At 41.4% G+C, this 16499-nt stretch overlaps 1 protein-coding gene across 2 annotated transcripts in view; it reads left to right on the forward strand.

The window, feature by feature from the left end:
• LOC103380993 (MAM domain-containing glycosylphosphatidylinositol anchor protein 2) overlaps positions 1-16499 on the forward strand; it is a 126402-nt gene that overhangs the window by 72327 nt on the left and 37576 nt on the right. For both annotated transcript variants that reach the window (XR_003050095.1, XM_008313149.3), the window contains exons 7-9: positions 2319-2410; positions 2499-2736; positions 10311-10604. Coding sequence is in view for 1 of the 2 variants with exons in the window: in XM_008313149.3 (XP_008311371.1) it covers positions 2319-2410; positions 2499-2736; positions 10311-10604 (624 nt within the window). In the remaining variant the exon portion in view is untranslated. The remainder of the gene's footprint in view (positions 1-2318; positions 2411-2498; positions 2737-10310; positions 10605-16499) is intronic.

Below are 16499 nucleotides of genomic sequence, written 5' to 3' on the forward strand. Positions count from 1 at the left end.
AATGGCAGGAAAGAGGGTTTGAATGTGGAGGAGGCACGAAGGGAACCGATTCTGCAATATGCATGAGTGCACATGTGCAGTCCTGGCTGTATTGCATGAATGCACTGAGGAAGCAGGGGTAAGGCGGAAAAGAAATGACCACCACAGTAGGATATAGTTATTGTCTCAACATGAATGGAAACATATGTTTTTGTGCTGATCAGCAGTGCATTTTCCAAATGTGTTTATCCCGTGTCAGCACTTTTTTGTCTCTGTGCACTTAGTGTGAAGGGGAACTTAATAATTTCTAACTCAACTCAACTGCTGTGAACTCTCACAGGGTCACATCCAGAGACGAACAGCCGTGCACACTCAAACTCATACTCAGAGTCAATTTAGAGCATCCAATTAGCCGAGGAAATCGATGCACACTCGGGAAGAACATGCAAACCAAACAGAACGAATGGGGATGGAACCAGTGGGCAACTGATTTTGATGCAAGGATGCTAACCACTACTGCCACCGTATGGCCTTACAGCTGAGTGACCGTACAGTATTATCACCAGGGTCGTCAACAATGATGCAGTGACTTCTGAATCTGTTCGTTTCAAACAGATATTCATTGACTATCACTAAGGAGGGTTGAGTTTCAATTATGTCATAGCTGTGTGACAGATTCGATGTCATTTTCATCTTGTTAAAAGAGTAAGTTCATTATATAGTGTGGCCCATGACCATCTCTGCGGTGTGATCCAGTTAGGGCGATAAACTAACTAAGTTTGATTAATCATATCTTGTGGTTCCTAAAGTTTATCTTCAAAGCCTCATAATTTGATTTGGCCCCAAAGTCCATTTTGGGACTGAATCAATGAAAACCAACTACTAAAATGCAGTGGCAGTTATTGTTTTTAACATTTATCTTCAGTCACACAAAAAAAAATTCAGTTTTTATTTATTTTTTTAACTATTTTTCCTGTCACACATGTTTATCTGCTGTCATTTGTGACAGCACAGTCACTCACAGTTACCAGTGTGGCTGCTTATCTTTGAAAAGCCTTTTCAACCCGTCACAGTCTTTTGAAGAACAACTCTGTTTCCCGGTGTTTCTGCCGCCTGACATGAATGAATGAAGGGAAATAAGTGTTTCCTGTCAGACTGACTCACTTAATAGCTTTCACCATAGAAATATTTTCTTCTTATTAACCTCATTCTTTGCATGCTCTCTTTTAGTCAATTGAATGTTGCTGTGGCCATGGTAAAGAAATACAATGATGCAAAAACACGGCCCAAATGGGAAATAAACATGGGTTGCTTGCGATGCCCCGAATTACCTTCATATTCATAAAGGTCACTCATATGCTGCATGCAGTATTATGGTAATTACCACAATCTCCAACCCAGTACTGCTAAATTATACAGGATATGACGGTTGGACAGCACCTAGGAGAATGGGAATTTATATTTGTATATATTACACACAAGTAGAAATGCAAATGCACTTTTGCATTGAGAGTTGGTTCATTAAACCTGACTGACTTGTGTTTTTCTGACAAATGTCAGGAGCAGGATTCTCTACCTGCCGACACTAACTTCAACGTGACAAGGAACATCACGTCACCCTGGGGGAGGAGGAGAGGAGAGGGGGCGGGTGTCGCTCGTCTTGACCCTGAATCTGCAGCTCGACAGCCATCACAATGTTTTGCACGTTCAATTTCCTGTGTATAAATCTGACACGGAGGTTTTGTTTTCATTTTGCCTTTACCAAACTGAATAAGATAATGTCACTCGGGAATTGCTAGATGAAAAGATTTTCATGGTGCCGTCAGCTTTTTTTTTGCCGAGGAGATGAATCGCACAATAGACGCAGGGTTTGGAACCAATGCAGCGTGCATTATGATGAAATCATCTGGCTGTTTATAGAGGCAGGGCTTTGGAAATGGAGTTTGCTAAATAAATTGGATTAGAAATGGTGGCTGTTTTGTAAGGTATCTTTCCAGTTTTACTACGTGTGCCTGTGTGTGAGCACGCGTGTGTGTGTGCGCCAGGTGGAGTGCTGTTGGATTCTGACTGTGGGTATCAGCTGCATCAAAAGCTGTGCTTTGAGTTGCTGTCTTTTTTAGAGCACAGTAACAGATGTCATATCACTGACTAATCCTTCGTTTTTTGGTTTAAACTACGGCGTAATCTTTTTACGCTTTCACGGCCTCAGCCCTGAACTAAAACATTTAAACTAACTGTGCTAACAGTACTTTAGGAAAATCCTGGTGACAGTTTATTTCAAAGTAATAAATACCTGTTTTTTCATTTTTCATTTTTTGATAAAATGTGTCTCTCTTCAGCTTTGAAGAAGGGCAGATTCTGGATCACTCCTGACCCCTACCACAATGACGACAACATCCAGATTGGGAGAGAAGTCAAGATATCTTGTCAGGTGAAATGGAAGAAAGAAAACAATGTTAGAGTCAACTGTAAACTATAATGTAAGTTAAAGAAACTCATCATCTTGTATCATGCTGTAGGTGGAGGCGACACCGCCAGAAGAGCTAACGTTCAGCTGGCTGAAGAACGGCCGTGCTCTCCGCAGCTCAGAGCGAATGGTCATTACCCAGACGGACCCCGACATCTCCCCTGGGACCACCAACCTGGACATCATAGACCTCAAATTCACAGACTTTGGCACGTACACCTGTGTGGCAGCACTGAAGGGAGGAGGCATCCCTGAGATCAGCATTGACGTCAACATCTCCTCCACTACTGGTGAGTCTCATGTACCCTGGTGTCAGTGGAACATTTACACACCGTCCCTAACAAGGGAAGAAACTGTCATTTTACTACTATTTAAAATTATTTAGGCTTCTCAAGTTAAAATTGTCGTTATCCACTTTCTAAGAGCCATTTTACCTTAACTGAGCTTTAATTGACCCAACTTTCCCCACATTTTAATGCTCCTGGTGGACAGTGTCAGCAGGTTAAAAACGTGTATCGTTCCTCATTAGACGACTGTTTTTTCACTTTGATCACCTGTCAGTATTACACTGCAGGCTGAAGGAGAATCATGGAACACCGTTTGCTATTGAATATTCGGTTGCCGCACATCTCACGGTATCCCGGCACTGACGCCGTTGTTTTGCATTGTGTGTTTAATTGATCTCACGGTATCCCGTTGTTTTGCATTGTGTGTTTAATTGGATTCCCGTGAACCAGAGCTGACTCCATCAGTCCAGCTAATGAGAGACTCACCGTGCATCGTCCTTTCATCTAACTGGCTGCTTCCACCGTTGACTAACATTTGTTTACATGAACACAGCATGTTATTAACGCTACATATCCGTCCACCCTGTTCACGCAGGTCACTTCAACCAATAGTCATTTCAACCATGAGAATGAGTCCAATGTCTCAGCGGCATGTCCTTGTCTTTTCATTAAAACTTGTATTTATAAAAGGCAGGCTCAAATTGCTTAAATATTGATGTTACATTTTAAATGGTGCAGAGACATTTTGATGACAATAATCTGTTTGTCATTGGTGACATGGTGTTATTAGAGGGCCAGAAATTGACTCGTGGATGCATTGTTGAGAGTTTTCTGTTTGCTGATGCCTAGTCTGTATTTTATGTAAGTCCAACTCCTATTGGCTAAACTAGAACCCTAGTTTAGTTGTTTTTTTCTTGCAGAAAGAATTTGTTGTAAGTCACGAGTGTGGAGTTGCGTTTGATTCCATGTCTAATGCCTCACCGTTCGCATACACCGCTCTCTGAATCTTGATTTTCCTATCGTACATCCACCTCTCTGCAGTTCTTTACATAATCAATAAATCAATGTGGCCACCTCGGGCACACACATATTGGTAGATAGTCCCTTAATAATTCCTGTACCATAAAACATTAGGATCTTTTGCACATGCCAATTTTCTTTTCTCATTATCTTGAAACTAGTGCCGTCTTTAATCTTGGTGTCTCTGGGCGACGCCACTGAATTAAAATGTAAAGTAAATGCTGCTGTTTTAATGAAGAGGCAAAAACTGATTTAATGGAGTGAAAGGCTTAGCTGTTCAAATATAATTGTCTTTCACGATAAGATTATTCCCATAACACGTGTGTGTGTATGTTTGTCAGTGGCCGAAAACAGGTTGTTTTATTAATTCAGTTGAATTCATTGTTGAAAAAGAAGTAGAGTAGTTTGTGTTTGTGTCCTAAAACACCCCGTCTTTGGGCCTTGCCACAGCCCTGCTGTGTCTTTGGAGTGAAAAGCCCAGTTGTTAGTTGTCGTTTCTCTACCTGTTCTCTTGAAGTTAAAAGTCTGACCTGCAATTAAAAGGCCTTCGGAGGAGATTACACTTTAGGTCTGCTGGTCCTTAGTGCTGTAGAAGTGGTTGGTAATCAACTAAGCTGAAAGTGTTTCTCATCTAACTGATGCTCAGTGGCGCTGCCGCCTAATCTTCACATCAAGATTCCAAACCAGGGCTCAGCTCCTGCCACAAAAAACATCTCCATAAAAGAGAATATTTACCATGGTGTTTTCTTTGAAGTCTTGATGAACACACAGTCCCACAGCTTTCATAATTTCTGCCTTTAACATAACAGCAATTTTATTTACTTTCATGCCGCCCTGATTAAATATGCAACTCTCTGTGCTTGTCAGGGTTTTCAGCGAACGTTACAGTAATGCTTAATCATCAGTGATTTTTTGAAGATGAGAATGCAGTGTTCCCTTTTAAATACTGTCAGGATTAAGACTAATGAGGGACAAGAGCAGCTGAGAGGGGTCGCCAGGAGGGTTAAAAAAAAAAAACATGAAACATCCCAAATACCTTCAACTTTGCTCCTCTGACACCGGACTGTTTTTGCCCCCTGTGACCTGTTGTGGTTAAATACATTTTTACATGTGATCTTAAAAGAGTCCAAAAAAAGAGACCTTGATCATGTCCTAGTGAGGGACACCAGACGTACATTCGCACAGGAAGTGCTGCTGCAGCATTTTTTGTTCCGTCCAGATATGACAGCAGCTCATTTCCAGTCTGATTGACGACAGCGGTGTACGTATTAGGAGTGAAAGTCACCTCTCTCATCTCTCGGGGCGAATAAATCCCTCCGCGATGAGTCCCTCAATTAGCACCCAGCGTCGTCGTCACTCTCAAGAATTGCTGCGGTTAATGAATTAAACAAATCAATTAAGCGCTCAGTATGAATAAAAAATGAGGAAGTTTGATAAACACAATGGCTTTTTGTGTTTCTGGAATGAGTCATCTGAAGCTACAGTATTTTCAGACGTGCACATCTCTGCCTGTCCAGCCTTTTGGCTGTTGTCTCATTGACTTGAATTCACTGTGAGCTGCCATCACGTCTGTGACTGTGACACACAGTATCTAACAAAGATAAAAGTCCAGAAACTTTCTATTGTTGTGTGATTTTACTGTAATGATAAGGATGTCATTTGCAAAATGTAATTTGCAGTTAAAATCAATTCTTGTTTTTAATTTGATCTTCATATTTTTCCTTTGTTATTTAAATGACTGACTTGATTTTTATTATAGACCTCCACTCATGCAGATGCTTATATTTTAACTAAATAAGAAATGTACGTATAATTTGCACGCAAATGCTATTTTGCTGTAGGAGTCTGGCTGCAACTTCCGTGTAAGAAAGTGACATGTTCAACAGTAACTTTATTTTCTTTAACCTGTTTTTCCATTTTTGTGTTCAAATAGTTTTGTGTTCTGTTCAAATAATCAAGTGATTTTCCCTGAACATTGTTCATTTTTTGATGTTGTTTGATATTTGTTGTCTCCTTTTGCCCTTTGTTGTGTGCAGCGAGATCCAATGGAATAGCTAAAACACTGAGCTCAGTTTGAAAAAGAAAAAAACATTTTCTAAAGAAAAATGTCCTCAAAGGTTCAACGGAGAGTTTCTAGATTATGGTGAATGATTAATAATCATTGCACTGAGAAATCATAAAAAAGAAATAATGTGAAGATGTTCAGACAGGAGGTTTTTTTGAGGTGACACTGCCAGACATTGTACCGTCATACAATTACCACAAGCTGGTGTAGTACATCAATGTGCTCCTTGTTGAAAAGCAACAATAGGTAGTTAACATACTGCAGTCTCGCTCATTAACATGAGTGCATTTTTTGAAGCTCAGTTTGTGTTTTTTAAATGCAGTATTTTGCGACACACGTGTTCAGAACTTCTGTTTAGTTGAAGAGAGTTTCTAAATAATCAGCTGCAGCATCACAACGTACTGAAAAAAGGTGAAGTCTAGATGAAGACTAGTGTCAATAGGATTACAAAAAGTACAGTCCCTGTCACCGTTAGGATCCCAGAAGTGTTTGCCAGTTTGACTTGCAAGCTGTGAACTTGGAGAGGAAGCCACAGCAGCTGCCCCACAGCTGGAACACTGTCCTGACAAATCCTGTATTAGACAACAAGCTGGAACAGTCAGGCATCATTTTAATTCAGTGGTCAAGTACAGCCCAGGAGTTCAGTTTGGCTGAAAAAAATCACATGGGTTCAATGTTGATGTTATTCATCACAGGATGACCTATGGATTCCTTTGGGACAATGTGATATGTCAGCGTCTTCCTCGCACTAGTCACTGCACTGAGACAATTTCACACATCTGCTGACATCTATTACTTGACAGTAAATTGTTGTGTAGCCACAGCTGTCCCACACATACAGAAGCACAAACAAACCCACACTGGAGCAGCAGCAGCAGCAGCAGCAGCACCATTCATGTTTCTGTTTCCAGGGGTCCAGCTCTCAGAGGAGCACGGTGTCCTGTCACCTCATGACCAAGTCGTTGGCCTCTAGCTGTCCAAACATACTCTTACACATGGACACACACTCTCGGCTCGAGTTGCAGTAGTGGTGAGAGCTGTTGCCATGGTGATAGGGAATGATGTCACAGGACTCACCAGAAAAGGGAGCAGCAGGGACGTTGTTTATTCTCAAAGACGTCTACGTGCACCACTCATCCTGGCTGATGTTGCTGTAAAATAAAAAAAAAGGAAAAACAGGCACTTCCATGTTTTGCAGTCAGCTCACATTGCACTGTGTCTACCGAGGCAGACACCGCTATGGCTGATGGATCCTGCTGTCAGACCCCCCGGCAATCAGCCTACACACTCCAGCTGGGACCCCAGAGTTGTGAAGTCCTGCTGAGGCTAAACAGGGAAGTCCAGTCTTAAATTTGGCATGAAAAAAAAAACATAGAGAAGAAAAATTCTGCACAAACAAGAAGAAGAGAAGAGACAGAAAGAGAGATGCTGTTTGCAGTCAGTACCAACAATGAAGAGAATCCTGTGGAGAAACAGAATGAGGATCACAGCGTGCTGTCACCCATGGGTGAGGAGAGAAACGCTCAGCTTTAAACACACACACATACAAAAACATAAAAACCTTGAAGCACACACTACACAACCATACGCACACAGCAGGCGTGCCCTGCAGGCATCTCTAGCATTCCGATGGCTTTGGCACAATGCGCACAGTAAGGACCAGTTGCGGGCTCTGTGCCACTCAGAGAATCTCAGCGGTCAGTGTAACACACAGAGGAAGGGTGTTCACATGGAGAGACGGAGCCAGAGAGAGAAGCTCTGTATGCAGCTACTATACGTCTGTTTACGTTTGCCTCTGCGTGATGCTGCGAAGAGTGACAATGGCAGCTGATAGCTAGTGTTGTGCTGCCAAACTCCATACGCAGACAGCCTTAACTGCCTGTCCAATCTGGGTAGTGGAGAGTTCCAGGTGGTAATGACGGCAACTCTGCGAATTCACCTCTCCTCCACTCACTAATGGATGCTCGCTGCTCCCCACCTACCCTGCTGCTGTCAATTTGCCATTTCAATGTTTGGACCCAAGGAGTTGTTGGATAAAAAAGAGACAGAAAATATGCTGTGGAAGGAAATATGTCAGCTCTTGACACCTGGCTGGCTGGCTCAACACACAGTCTGAATACCAATCAGCAACGAAATGAGTATCCACTGTTGTCGTCCCTGCGGAGATTATTTTTGTTGCCAAACAGCATTGCCAAGATTTATCTGTGAATGACCATGCTCCATCATCCAGTGCCTACGACACCAGGGTGTATGGATTTACCTAAAATGGTCTTGACAGATGTTGGACCGACTGGTGAGCAGCCAAACACGCAGGTAACAAAGGCTGGGAAGTCAGATTGGGATTTTCTCCATAATAACAGTGTTTCCTTTAAAATAGCAGTTTTGAAATAGCAGTTTCAGTTACGTTCATTACATTTCAATCTGCTGCTTTACTGATATTACTGATGAGGGTGAGCTCACTAAGAAGTGTGGATTTTTTTTTGGATGTTTGCAAAGATGAATCACTGCAACTTCCAGTGTGGGATTACAGTGATTGTGTCCGTTTCTAATTCATTAACAGTGTCGATTAAAAATGAATAGCACTGAAAAAATGAAATTGGACGTCTGCTGATTCTCAGTTTGCCTGATTCATTGTTCTTAAAATGTTTAATTACTGCTAAATTGGATGAGTAATTCTGTTGTCTTTCAGTTTGGCTGTGGAGATCAGGCTTCTTAAATCAACAGTAGAGGATTTTATATATTAGATCCCACTACAGCTAAATGTGATACAGACCTTTGTTGATGTAAATGGGAAAAAAAATATTACATTTCTCTGGCAGTGTTGTTGAACACTTTGTTGAAGTTGTCTAGTGTTTGTGGTTAAAAGAAATACTTGTTTAGGTACAGCGCACTGTTGGCAGGAAGTCTTTCTCTGAGTCACTTCAGGTTCAAAAGGAATGAACAACATCTACACAGCTGAGATGACAGGAGGATTGTTACTTCTCACCCAGACAGAAATGGGGTCAAAAGAAATTTAACTGGACTCGGTTTTGTTTCTAGAAATTGCCGGCGATTTCATCACTACAAAATGTCAGCGTGGATTGACTTCATTCCAGCTGCAGCATTGTTTGGGCAGAATGACAGTGATTCGAAAACCATCCGGGGAACCATGACATGGTTTCATCATTGCTGAGATTTTTCGCTCCTCGAAACGCTGGCTGTAAACTATTTTTGGGAGCAGTGGTACAAAATAGACTTGGACTGCACTGATTGTTTTGGACACACATAAAATCCATGAACACACAGATACACACAGCAATCTAGGAGCTGATGCAATTTGCCAGGTTTACTAATTAAACAAATTTACTTGGCCAGCATGTTGATGAGGAACCAGACTGCCCAATCCAACCTGTTAGTTTTTCCACTCTCCAAACTTAGGGGATACACACTTACACTCAGAGAGAGAGGTAGATGGGGAGAAAGAGAAGAAGTGAGGGAGGGGAGAGATCTATCTTGCAATTTGGCTCTTTGCACCTCTTCTATTATTCATCCCTAACTTACAGCTAGGCTCTAAAATGTCTGTTAAACAAGGACAAAGTATTTATTAGGTCATATTTTGTAACGTTGCCAGCCTTAATGCTATACCTGCTCCGAAGTGTTCTGTTGTAAATGCTCTCAATTAGGTGATGCAGGGGATGAGGCTGAGTCGTTCCCTGAGGAGGAGGGCACGAAGGTAAAGAGCTGCAGAGTGGTCGTATTGGTCTTCAAAAAGTGCTGGGACAATGGCGAAAGTCAAACAAATTAAAGTTGATATTTTGAAAGAGCTGTGTTTTTATGTAAAATATACAGCTTTTCTTTTCTTTTTTTTATTCTTGGGGACTGTGGTTTCTGACCGTTTCTTTCCAGAATGTCAGATCACTTTTTAATTATACATTATTTAAACTTTTAAAGAGCTGGTAACAGAAAAACAACTGAAAAACAGCCGTAGAACACCCGGGGAATATGAAACAAGAAAAACTCAGTACTGTGTGCATTGTTTTTCCATTATTGTGAAGAATGGGGCTAACACAGTGGCATTGTCTTTAGATATAAAATGAATGCTGTTTATGTGTGTTAGCTGCAGAAACCCAAACAAGGCAGAGGATATTTATTTTCCATTTTTAGTTTTTGCGGTTCTTCCTGGATGTTTTCTGTTAAATGATCTTTCAGTCTAACAGAGTGCATTTGCTTCACATCTCTTAATGTCACTCTTCACTGTTTGCTGTTGTTTTTTTCGCTGCCGCTCTCCATACACCAAGGGTAAACGCTAGCATCATCAAGACTAACAGTTACGATGTTTGCATGCGTTTCACATACAAAATATTGTCAGAGATACAAGATTCATTTCCATTGAAACCTGGATGTTCATCTGTAGCCTCCATCCCTCTCCCTGCAGTTGACCACTGACTCTTGTCCAGCCTGCTGACTTTCTAGAGCCCCATATCAGTCCCTCCTCTGTTTTTCTCTTTCTTAGTTCCCCCAAACCTGACAGTACCCCGGGGCAAGTCCCCCCTGGTGGCCCGAGAGGGTGACACTGTGGAGCTGGAGTGCCTTGTTTCAGGAAAGCCCAAGCCCATCATCCTGTGGTCCCGAGCAGATAAGGAGGCGCCAATGCCGGACGGCAACATGCAGATGGAGAGCTACGACGGCGTGCTGCGCATCGTTAACGTGTCCAGGGAGATGACGGGCTCCTACCGCTGCCAGACCAGTCAGTATAATGGTTTCAACGTGAAGCCCCGAGAGGCTGTGGTGGAGCTGATCGTTCAATGTAAGTAGAACTAGAGCTCCAGTTTGTTTGTTTGTGTGTGTGTGCAGCGATAAAGGCTTCGTCTCCAGTGATGCATTTTCCGCGTTCACAGTGTAAATATTCGTCATGGGTTCTCGTCCCGTATGAACTACATTGAACACTTACCATTCTTCCCTTTCATTGTTTTACCTAACGCAGTAATATGATCCCAGTCCCACACTGGTCTCAGCTCTGAAGATATTGTTCAGTTGAGTGAACGGAGCAGAAGTAATATAAGGCGCAAACCCCTAGATAGTGATGTCGCTCTTGTTTGTTTGTATGTGTTTTCATATATTTGTGAGCTGAGGAAAATTCCCTTTGTCTTCTACCACTCAGTCCTTATCTGTCGGGCAAGTGGGTGAGTCGGAGCCGAGCCAAATGGACTGTTCACCAGTCCATCACAGGATCACATGTTGAGTCACAATTCGCATTCACACCTGTAGTTAATTTATAGTAGGGCTGCAGTTTTTTCTGTGTTGTTTTAGAACTGCAGTTAAAGCTGAGATTCATTTAAACCACTAAGAAATGACTCTGTTAGTCAATGTCTTAACAAACATACAAGTCCAGCTCTATGTTTGTGTATGTATGCCATGTGACCGTGTGTGTGAGGACCTGTGGGTGTGTTTGTGTGAGTGGATATCTCCAGGGTTTGGACCGCCTGCTGCTGTAACTAACTACGAAACCTGTTGTCTTTTATGAAGTGACATTTCCAAGGTGGCTTAACGGCTAATTAATAAGCAGCTAATTTATTCCCTCAAGAATTCGTTTTAAAACTGTTCCTAGAGATAAAACGGGGATATTTGCAACTGAATGTCAGAGATTTAAAGCACCATCTCTATTGCAAAGGCTGTGGAGGTTTCTTTCCCCTAAATAGGAATGGATGATGGAATGAAGGACAATTAAAGTGATCCATGTAGGCCACTTACCATTCTCTGGAATGTGACTACAAGAAATTGAAGAAAAAAAAAAAAAAAAAAAGCCAGAGCTTCATTGTTTTTCCTCATGGCCTACTTTGGTAATTCTCTCATTCTTCTCTCTCAGTTTACCATAATCTTGGAAGAAACTGTGAAATGTGTGGCGTGTAACCCAGTAAATGCTGACTGACACGTCCGCACCATTATTCTGCCAAAAACTATCAAAAAGTGAACAGTCCATTGTATTATAAAAAGGACTCATGGGAACAAACCTGCTGTTTGCCCTCTCAACACAAATCATCAGTCTGATGACAGAGAAGGAGGAGAGTGGGAGAAGGGAAGATTAAACTGTATAAAGACTGAACTAAATAAATACAAAAAATTCAACTTTTTTTATTATGTAGTAATGACAGCCAATTTCATAGGTTTTTAGTTTGGCTCTGCACCAATGCTGACACTTTGAAAGTTAAGAGTGTGGCTCTAATTCGACTTCATTAATTAGCTACTTTTGCTGTAACTTATTATTGTTATTATCACTGTCACGAGGCTCTTCCTCACCAGTTTAATCTCATATTTAACCCTTGTTTAACTGGCAAATTTGAAATGCGTCGCTACTTTAACCATTAAAACAAATTGAAGTAGATTTGCTCCTTTTGCCCTTTGCTCTTCCTCCTCAATTGAGCATTTCACTGCCCCAAGTAGCTTTAGGTGACCGTGATGCTACTGTTGTTTAGAGAGCAGCAGGACACAAACTATATTATCATCGACCTCATCGCAGCAGCCGGTTACACAGCAGCGTAAAAGGCAAACACACCATTACTGTCCGAACTGTTTTGATTAGCAGCAACAAATCTGCATTATTTCTGAAATGTTTTTTTCTTGCATGCACTATCACAGATTCATCGGCAGATAAGAGAGCAGGAGAAAAGACACAAATTCACGCAAGCCCTGCCAAGAAGGAAATAGCATTTAGTTGAACTCACAGCGTGCTATTCAAATAAATGAGAAAGTCTGGAATATTTGCAATTCAAAATGACAAAAGATATATTTTTTTCTACTGTCAAAAAAAAAAAAATCCCGTGTGTTTACATGGTAAAACGAAATTTCTGAACTCAGTATACGCAGCAGCTCTGAGGCTCCATTTGCATCTTCACAGGTTTGTTTTCAGACACAGCACTCTGTTGTAGGTCACACAGTCCCTGTAATTACATGCATAAGAATAGATTTGAAGCATAAAATATATGCTTTAGGTCACGATTAACGTTGCCGCGATGGTGAGGTGCGAGTCCCCGCTAAGGCTCTGCGTTCTCTGCGGACGTGCTATTCTTTGCTTGCATACATCATTATCCCGATGCATTAGGTTTGCCTGCCAGAGCAGCATCTTTAAAGTTAGAGCCTATGTTTCTTTGCATATTTGCCAAGTCTTTTCACACAGATGAAGCAAACCTTCTTTGTCATGTTTATGGCAGCATTTCTTCCCAAAACACAGTGACAGAGAAGAACATTTTAATGGTATCCTTTTGCTACGATACACACATCATTAATAAGAAAATGTCAAAAACACTACACTGCTGTATTGCGGATATAAAAATTAGTTGAAAAAAAGAGCCCAAACACTATGTGCTGCACTGGGAAATCTCAATGAAGATGGGGTCAAAATGCTGGCAATTAAGTGCAACATCTTTCCCTCCATTATCTGCAGTTAAAGCACATAAACGAACATCAGGTAAAAAAAGATGAAACATTTTCAAACAGTGAAAACAAAACTTGAATGCAGTCTGCTCAAATCAGTGGTTAGGAACATTTCAGCCTCAATCTGAAACAAATGTGAAATACGACTCACTATAAAAGATGACAAGGCAGAAACACATAAGAAAAACAAAGAATGGCAAAGAAAAACTGTTTGACTTCTTCGGCAGCTGCCTCTTTGTCTTGTATGACAGATGATCTCAGGGGAGGAGATGTGGAACGAGACCCTGAGACCATAAATCCAGCCAGCCTTTAATAGCGACGGTGAATACTAAAAGCCTGAAGTCCAGGGTTTAAAATTCATTAGGTGCTTTCAGCTCAGTCAACGTACACAGTCAAATAAGCTAAAAAAAAAGCTGTCATTTGGAACGGTAAAGGTATAATTTGTAATGAGGGCCTACAGCCTTTCAACGACCTCTTTTCACAGCAGAGGTCAAAATCCATATTTGCTGGGAAAGATTTTTTTTTTCTGCTGTCATGCAGCAAGAAAGGTCGCATTCTATCGCGCTCTTCCCCTACGTCTCTTCAAGAGAGAGGACAGAGGTCAAGTACAGGGAGCGATAGCTGTTGGTGACACTTGGTTGAAGTAGATTTGCTGCTGGTTGAGAAAGAGAAGAGTATGATAACACTCACATCCTTTTAGTATTTTGCAAAGCACTCAGGGCTGTCAAACGATTAATTATTTAATCTGATTAATCCTAGGATAGCTGTGAATTATTACCAAAAAGTCAGTATCCAAAATGTGACAGAAACATTTTTTTTCGCTCTATATCAGGATTAGAAAGACACATTTCAACAGGGAGAGAAATGTGTTTCACACCTTTGGTTTTTTTTTTAGTAAATTATCAAAACTGTTTACTGTATTGAGAAAGTGTTCATGCATTCGGGTTTGTCATTGCATCATCAAAGTAGGACATGTGACTTAAGGACACGCTCAGCTGTTTCAAGCAGCATTTACTTGAATAATGCAAATATGAATGTAGGATATTATTTATAAAGCATTACAGTTTGTGATGTGGTACAGCCCTTTCATCTGTTCATTAGCAAACACACCATACAACGAAGAGGCTTATTGGAGCTGAGCTATTGGTAAATCAATCATTGTACAGTGCTTTTGCTTCACTGCCAATTTTTCCCATCCGACTTTCACCCATTAATGTTGAACCCAAAGCCACTTAAAAAGCACAGGAGTTCCTCATAATTTCTTTGACACAATTGAAGTATATTTGGCAAATATGACGACGTGTGCACATCGTCATACCACTGTAGTTCCCTTTCCAAATCCAGAGACCTTTCCACGTCGTCCTCAGCTTGACTCGGCTCGACTTCATTTACACAATTCAGCTTTCTATTTGTTGTGTGCTCGGTGCGTCCGTTGGAATGCCCCCCCTCCAATTTCTTCACTTGGCCGATCTCGCAGTGTGTAAGCATCAGCCAATCCCTCTGAGATGCTTTTCTCGCCTCCACTTCCAGGTCTCAGCGTGAGCAACCCGCCTTTGGTGGTGAGCCATGTGCAGTGCCGCGTTTAGTAACTTGATCAGGGGACTGAGGTACAGTCCTCTGAAGCAAAGAGTATTAGAGGCGTGAAGAAAGACTCTGGCAAGTCAACAGCTTTGATATGTAAAAATCTGCATCTGTTGACTGGCCAGGGCTACGCCAGGAGGTGAGGTGGAGGGAGCGGAAGACGTGTGCATTCAGAATTGTCACACTAATAGAATAGCAAACGCCAAATCCCAAGCTGTGACACCCTAATGTTCTTAGTCAAAGTGACTTGGCGTGGTGCAGGGGCATGAGGGGAAGAGTAAACAAGGAGAATAAAGGGAGAGAGGTACACAGCAGCCTCCTGTCCTAGATACCACTGTTTGTCAGAGTGAGAGTTACACTCAAGCTACACTTTAGCACAGATGATGAGGAATCTTTAATCCCAGCATCCTTCACTTCCATCCGACATTGTTCACGACACCTTTTCTGATGCAACCGTGCCACTTCCCCAGCCCTGAGCGAGAACCTTGCTATCTGACATAGATCAAAAAGACACACCAGCATAAAGGGCTACCATCGGGAAGGACAGTAATGAGCAGAATTACATGATTATTGTTTTTAATTAATTTTACTTCCTGCATCAAGTAGGGCTGCAACGCTGCCCCCCTGAGGCCCTCTCTAATGTGAATCCTATTAAAGCAATTCCCGTCAGCCTAACGCCGGCAAATTAATCTTTAGCATTACAGCAGGGCTCACACACCAATTTAGGAATTGAATTTTAATCACCTTTTTTTATGAAACAATATTGTATGGACCAGATGCTGGAAATCTACACCAGAAAAAGGTCAGAGAAGGTACGTGTAGGTAAACACGAGCCTGCGCAGTATAGATGGGAGAGCTCGTATCTTTGACGGCGGCTGAGCTCTATCTGATAGCCTGAGTGTACACTGGCTATTGTGTCATAAATGTATGTTCATAAGTTATCTCTCATTTTAATTAAAAAAAATATGGTGGTGCGGTTTACTGTTTAATTGCACCAGCTAAAGAAGGGCTCATTGATGTGAAGCAGAGTTTCTCTACATAATTCATCACAGGCCCTGATTATACAGCAGTTTTATTTCATATTTTCTCTTTAAAAACTGTGCCATTCTAATGAATGTCCCATCCTTTAAGCAGACATGGTGTGGAAATAAGCTACAAAGGTTATTTTATGGAATTGAGGCCACTTCTGCCTCTCACTGATTTAGGCTAAGCTGTTATAGTAAGACATTTGTCAGTGAAGGGTTAACAACTTTATAACCAGGACGTCACTTTCAGGATGATGTAATGTTACTGAGTCCATATCACTATATGCATGTGTGGATACTGATTTACTGAAAACAGACAGAAAATAATTCTCTCTGTTTGACGTTTTTGTTTGTGGTGCACTGTAGGATTTTTTCTCCTCTTTTCTGCTGTTTGTAGAGCAGTTCTTTTATCATTGCAAAAAAAAAAAAAAAAAACCTCTTTTCTGCTGTTTGTAGAGCAGTTCACACTCACTTCACCTTCACTGGCCACAGCAGTAAACACTATTGACACGTTGTAGCAGCAGTATTGACAATCTAATGCTGTATAAATAGTGGTATTTACAGTATTTAACCCAGGGGCAGAAAAATCTTATTGGTGGCAGACTCCTAATTATTTTCAACAGTTAATGCAAACTCAAAACTTCCTCTGTGTTTTTTTTCCTCTT

The sequence above is a fragment of the Cynoglossus semilaevis genome, chromosome 7 (assembly GCF_000523025.1).
Source record: "Cynoglossus semilaevis isolate Cse_v1.0 chromosome 7, Cse_v1.0, whole genome shotgun sequence".
NCBI lineage: Eukaryota > Metazoa > Chordata > Actinopteri > Pleuronectiformes > Cynoglossidae > Cynoglossus > Cynoglossus semilaevis.